The sequence below is a fragment of the Nannobrachium achirus genome, assembly GCF_963921795.1.
Source record: "Nannobrachium achirus genome assembly, chromosome: 14".
NCBI classification, from domain to species: Eukaryota; Metazoa; Chordata; class Actinopteri; order Myctophiformes; family Myctophidae; genus Nannobrachium; species Nannobrachium achirus.
In genome coordinates this window covers 10,010,351-10,017,469 of record NC_137821.1, presented here as the reverse complement: position 1 = coordinate 10,017,469, position 7,119 = coordinate 10,010,351, and the positions used below count along the sequence as shown (strand labels likewise).

Genomic DNA, 7,119 nt, shown 5'->3' with positions numbered 1-7,119 from the left:
AAACGCTCCGCCGGAGCACTTATATGAGATACTTAAAGTGTGGTTCCTGTGGAAATAAGCCTCGGCTTTCTAGGATCTCCTTTTAGTTGACCTTGTACCAGTGATTTGTACTGTCATGAAACTGTACTTTTTTCTATTGCAAACTTCTAATAAATTCTTCAATCAATCAATCAAAACTGATAAGGTTTTAGCCAACCGAAGGTGACCATTCTTTTCATGGAAGGCCTCCCACGTTGGCCGGCACTGGCCGGCGCCCAACACCCTCCTTGTCCACCGCAGAGAGCTGTGGCTCGGTGGCGGCGGCGGCGGCAGCAGCGGTGGCGGCGGCGGCCATCTCGTGAAACTGTTTCAGCTCCCTCCTCTCTCGGCGCTCCTCCATCTCGCCGATCTCTGATGCAAAGAGGGCTTTGAGGGCGGGGACGAGCCTGGGGACGAGTGGAAGGTCCCTGAACCGCACCCTCATGTGGTCGAAGGAGATCCCCACCCTGTCGTTGGAGTCCTCGCTGAACAGGGGGATCTTGGCGTAGCGCTGGCTGAAGTGGTTCAGCATGATGAACTCTGCCTTCATCTTCATGCCGACGCCGATGGCCTGGGAGGTGGTGCTGTGTCTCTTCTCCACGGCCTCCGCCTCCAACCCGTCTTCCAGCGTCGCCTCGTGAATCAGTAACGTCGCGTCCTTTCCCATGAGCGCCAAGGCATCGCAGGGCATGGTGTCCCCGGAGAACACCAGCTTCCACCCAGACTGATGTGTGATGCCGCAGGCGTAGGCGGACTTACCGTGACGCACCAGACACGCCTGGACCTTTTCCAAGTCGTTTTTCTTCAGCAGCGCTTGGATGAAGGACTTTGTCCTGTCGCTTGTCCTATAAGGACTTTCTCCTTCACACAAAGCGTTGTTCGGGACAAAGTTGACATGGCTGAGGACCTCCTCGCTGTGGTCGTTGTACTGGTTGAGCCAGGTCATGAGCTGGAGTGGGGCCATCAAGTAGATGGGGCTGAAGGCCTTCCCTAGAGTCTCCAGTGCTCTTTTCCTCTGGTAGAGCAGGTCTAACAGTCCCGTGTGGTGGTCAGCGTGCAAGTGAGAGATGAACACCGTGGAGATGCTGGACAGAACGTGGTCCACGTCGTCCCCGTAGTGTCTGCACAGCTGACCGAACACCCCCTCGCCACAGTCCAACATCACCGACTGACTCTGGCTGATGTTGACTAAAGTGCCGCTGACATTCCTCAGCTTGGTTGGGATTGCAGATCCTGTTCCCAGGAAGACCACCTCTGGATAGCTCTCTGCTTGTCCAGACAGCAGTGCCGTGTCAGTGCTACAGAAGTGTCTGCACTCCTCCACTTCTCGCACAAAGTCGGGGACCTCCGCAGCCTTTTTCACATACTCCTGAGTGTCACAGGAGGGGATCGCATCTCTTTGCCATTCCATCACAGGTCTGAACTGAAACTTCAACAGGCACTCGGCTCTGACGGTGGGGACGGGCATGTCCGCCTGGCTCTCCGTCGCTTTGTAAGGCTTGAGGTTGGGAAAGATCTCTGGGTGAATCATGTTCAGCTGGGCCTGGATCGTGTGGCTCCTGATGTGGTGGACAGTGCAGGTCTGCTCGTTGAGGATCAGGTGCTCGGTGGTGGAGGGGAACCTCTCCATCCACTCCTTGTATTCATCCGTTTTCAAGATGGATTCTGGAGTCATGTGGACCACTAATACAGCAGGGTCTTCACTCCCCCCGGTTTGGTATCTGCCCAGCTGCTGGTCGCTGCAGACGGCTTTCAGGAACTCCTTAGAGGGACACTCCACGATGAGGAAGGCCGGCCCCGGGTCTGTGGGAGTGCACACCTGCTCGGGCCGGATCTCTTTCCCTTCGTAAATGACACTTTTCCCATCCTTAAGCTGTTTAATGAGTTGGCCGATGGCTGCTGTGCCAACGGGCAGACCGAGCTTCTTTGCTTCAGGGACCAACAAGTGTCCTTTCCTGGGATGCAGCTTGCAGACGAATGCCACCACCAAGGATTCATCTCTGGTTGTTCTACGATTTCCACCTGGACTGTCGGTACGCGCACCCTGGTCTTCCGCAGTCCGCTGGGACGTGCCGTTCTGTGCCGACCGGGCCAAGGGCTGTGTGCCGCCGCCTGCCCACTGAGCAAACAAGGGCACTTGAAGGACCGTCATGGTGTCGTCCGAGTATGTCTCCTCGGTGTACGGTCGAACGGATAGTTTGATGTCTTCCAGTGGTCCAGTAAACACCTTGATGGCGTTCAGGTAGTTCTCCAGCTGAGGAGGTCCAGAGAGCACGCACCCTGGGACGCCCGTGTCCTTCAGGGTCAGTATCATCCCTGATAAACCCCCAACGTTGGGCCAGCTCACTCTGCTCAAGAAGATGTTGTCCAGACGAGCGGCTTTCAACTTGTGCTCCTGCATGAGCCTCTGTGTGCCCTCGCCACAGTTGAACAGGTACCTGTTGAACTCGGAGAAGAGGTAGAGCACCGCGGCGTTGGCCCTGCTCCCTGAAGACACCACCTGTAGGTAAACGGTGGACGGGCCACGCGTGTCCCCGCCGTGTCTGCTCCTCTGCTCCTTGATCTTGACATGCCGAAGCGTTTCTTTGATCTTCTTGACTTTCTTTGAATTCATCAGTAGTTTTGATATTATCATTAGTGTGGTTGCTACGGGCAACAACACTATTGTTCCAGCCCAGCTTTCTTATTTTTTCCTGGCTACACAACCAATGATCATCATGGTCATCCTTTTACACTGGGTACACGATCCGACGTCATCAGTGATGTCACCAGTGATGTCATTGATTCTGTCAGTCAGTCAGTCAGTCAGTCAGCCAGCCAGCCAGCCAGCCAGCCAGCCAGTCTGTACACATTTTTTAGGTCTATGGTTCTATGGGTTTGTGTATGGTTCTATGGGTTTGCCGCTCTGACATCACGCTCTGGCTTGATGTCCTTTTTATGCCCATACTGTATATTGTACGCCCATAGTCAACAATGTGATGTCAGAACATGCCCATAGGCCTAAATGGGCATTCCCAGATCACACATGCAAATTAATTACGTCCTTGTCTGTTTTATGCCCATATATGGAGACCCCTGTCCCGATATCATCAATATCAAGGGCATATCTGGGAATGTCCATATTTGGTAATGCCCATATATGGGCATGTTCTGACATCACATTGTTGACTATCATGCAGGGATCTATGGGTAACCGGTCTGATATACGTATATCACTGGCCAGATGGTCAAGAATTGCACGTCGGCAGGGTTGTAATTTAAGCCCCCTCCTATTCGACATCGCCATAGAACCATTGGCCATTGCTCTCCGATCAAGTCCCCACATATCGGGCATAATTAGGGGGGGCATTGAACAGCGGACATCTCTTTACGCGGACGACCTGCTTTTATACATTTCTGACATATCTACATCCATTCCGGCGGTTCTTGACATCCTCTCCTCATTCGGCCTAATCTCTGGTTATAAACTCAATTTGGACAAAAGCGAACTACTTCCTTTAAATGCAGCGGCACGTAATTATCCACTACATAATTTCCCATTCAAAATAGCTTTGCACAGGTTTAAATATCTTGGTATCCAAATTACAGACAGCTTTGAGGACTTATTTGAATTCAACTTTGGTACCCTACTAACTCATTTCCAAGAGGACTTTGAGCGGTGGTCTCTATTGCCACTGTCTCTCGCTGCACGCATTAACTGCGTTAAGATGAATTCTCTCCCCAAATTCTCCTATCTTGTTCAATGTCTGCCCATTTTTCTTCCCCTTTCTTTCTTTGACAAAATCGATCGCTTAGTCTTAGAATTTATTTGGAATAAGAAGGTTCCCAGGATTAGTAAAGCCCTTTTGCAACGACTCAGATCTGAGGGAGGACTAGCCTTACCTAACTTTAGGTTTTACTACTGGGCAGCTAATCTTAGAATCTTACAACACTGGCTGATATCAGAGAATTCTCCTTCCTGTCCCATGTGGATTACAATAGAGTCTTCCTCAGTTAGGCCTGCCTCTTTGGCTGCTCTTGTCCATACCCCCATTCGGTTTCCTCTTTCCCCCTACTCTAAAAATATTATTGTTAAATCCACGTTAAAAATTTGGAATCAATTCAGACGCCACTTTGGTCTACAAGCTCAGTCCTTCTCGGCCCCAATTTCAGCTAATCCCTTATTCCATCCCTCCTTAATTGATAATGCATTTTCTAGGTGGTCAACCCTTGGTATTAATACTCTCAGGGATCTGTACATTGATAAGGTATTTGCCTCTTTTCAGCAGTTATCTGAAAAGTATTCCCTCACTAGCCAACACTTTTTCCGGTACTTGCAGATTCGTAGTTTTGTGCGTGATATTAGCCCTTCATTTCCAGATCTCCCAGAGCCCACTCCAGCTGATTCTTTTTTAACTCCATTATTGAGCACCAAGGGCATAATATCTACAATGTACAGTTGTATTCTATCTCTGCGTCCCACCTCAATACAAAACATTAAAAATAAATGGGAGGAGGATTTGGGCGAGGAAATCTCTGAAGATATTTGGGAGGATATTTTGCAACTTGTTCATACTTCCTCTATATGTGCAAGACACGGATTAATCCAGTGCAAAATTGTCCATCGTGTTCATTTTACTAAAGTAAGGTTATCCAAAATATATGCTGATGTTGATCCCCTGTGTGATAGGTGTCGCTCGGCCCCTGCCACACATGTTCATATGTTTTGGTCCTGTCCTTCCTTACGCAGGTACTGGACTGAGATCTTCGAAACCATCTCAGTGTGTATCGAAGTACCATTTGAACCTAATGCAATGACGGCTATATTCGGAATCCCTATATTCCCACTCCCGAAATACAAAGCCCACTTGGTGGCTTTTACCACTCTTTTAGCCAGGCGCTTAATTCTGATGAGATGGAAGTCCTCTGCCCCCCCATCCCATCCTCATTGGATTAGGGATACACTCCACTTCATTAAATTAGAAAAAATTAGAAGTACTCTGAGGGGGTCGGTGTCTAAATTTGAGAAAACCTGGGATCCCTTCCTTAGACTGGTTAATAATTTACAGTTCCAGACTGTTCCAGACTAATACATTTCTACATCTCTTATCTAAGTGGGATGTAATCTCAGATGCAGCTGGGTCCTCCTAGTTTACTTACTATGGGGAAATATGTGTGGGTGCACTGCTTGTTTATCACATATATTGCAGTGTGGGGCGACCAAGCCATGTCTTGTCTTGTCCTGTCTTGTCTTGTTTTGTCAAGTTTGTCTGTCTCGTGAGTTGTTGTTAATACTTTTTATATATATATTTGTTATCTGTCCTATTTGCCTGTTTGTTGTTTAAACTTGAATCAGGGCATATGATCATTAAATGTCATTTCAAATGTCATTTCACTGAATGGTACCTCAAGTGCCTATATCATAGCCTATATTATTGCCTTTTTATTTGTCTCATTTTGTTTTTTGATTGCTATACTATCATCTTTGGCATTTATATGACTGTCTATTCTTGTTTTTGTTTGTTTTTTTCTATTTGTGATTGGTTCTCATAATATGTGAACAAGTCTTGGTTTTTTGTATGCCCTGAAATTCAAATAAACAAAACTGTGAAAAAAAAAAGAATTGCATGTCGCCCTGAGGCGTCTTACAGTTCTAGCCCAGCTTTCTTATTTTCCTGGGTACACAATCTGACGTCATAAGTGACATCATAAGTGATGTCATTCATTCTGATTGTAGTTGAGTGGGGGGGTGGTGCTAGAGTGGGGGAGAGGAAGAGAGACCCATTCAAGAGGGATTGAATGTACGAGTCTCAGAAGTAATATTGGAGATCCTTATGCCCATATATGGTATTCCATGTGAGCCCACACTGTTTCGAAGGAACAGTATTTCTAGTTGTGAGCTTGCGGAAAGAGAGCACACATATGTTATCTTCATTATTTATCTATCAAGTTCTCCTCAAAATGATGTAATCTATTAGTCAAATTGTCCTCAAAATGAGGTAATCTATCAGTCAAGTTCTCCTCAAAATGACATAATCTATCAGTCAAGTTCTCCTCAAAATGAGGTAATCTATCAGTCAAGTTCTCCTCAAAATGACATAATCTATCAGTCAAGTTTTCCTTGACCGTACAAAGGCAGGGCCCTTAGCCAATGAGGTGCAGCCAAAGGGTCGATTTGTGTGCCCACACATGGTGTTACATGCTAGCCCACACTTTTTCTTAGGAACAGTATTTCTAGTTTATTGTGTGCTATTGCAACTTTTACTTAGGTAAAAGATCAGAGTAGACTGTCTTCTTCCACCACCGCTGGCATTGTGCGATGATCAATGAGCCCTCTATCTTTCTCTCTCTATCTCTGAGCGTGCTTTCCTACCAGGCAACTGACGCGGCAGCCCCCTCACACCTAGCGGAGCAGATGCCGCTATCTATTAGTAATGGAGAGAGAGGCCGGGATACAGAGCGCACACACAGGAGTCTGTGGGTGGGAGAGATGCCAGCGGAGTTCCACCATCACCATCATCATCATCACGGGGAGGAAAGCACATGAGGGGGAGGATGAATGATGGAAGAAGAGGAGAGGAGCAGGGACGTGCAGAGAATGTTATGCAGGGGCTGACATTTATACAAGGGCCATTTGATGAAAATGTTGAAAATAGCCGACCTCCACGCTCACAACGCGTTGCGCTGCGACGCGTTGTGAGCTTGGAGGTCGGCTATTTTCTGGTACTTGATACCACACTAAATTAAGCATCAAACCTCAGTTCGAAGTGAAGCGGTGAATTTTCATTCTATGTGTTCTAGAGCTATGAAATCTGTGTTCTAGATCTATACATTCTGTGTTCTAGATCTATACTTTCTATATACATTCTGTGTTTAGTTCTATATTTTTATGAATTTTTATGATTTTGTCTGGAGGGCCAAATTGTCATGTGAAGCTTGACCCTCAATTCTGCATGCATGGGATATGTACAGGACAGACAAAGCCACTCCTTGAGAATCTATGGGAATCTTCAAAAAAACATGTACGGGACAGACAATTTGAGACAAAGCCACTCCTTGGAAGCGGCTTTCACCACTTCAAAAAGGCGATACTGGAGATGTGGTGTAACTGGCATGGATTTC

General features: G+C 47.2%; 1 protein-coding gene across 1 annotated transcript; it reads right to left on the bottom strand.

Moving 5' to 3' along the window:
* Positions 1 to 214: 214 nt before the first annotated feature.
* Positions 215 to 2,632, bottom strand: LOC308297794 (zinc phosphodiesterase ELAC protein 2-like; the record flags this gene model as incomplete). Its single annotated transcript, XM_080741361.1, has 1 exon — positions 215 to 2,632. The coding sequence occupies one exon, from the start codon at positions 2,630 to 2,632 to the stop codon at positions 215 to 217; it is 2,418 nt and encodes an 805-aa protein (XP_080597487.1).
* Between the last annotated feature and the right edge of the window lie 4,487 nt (positions 2,633 to 7,119).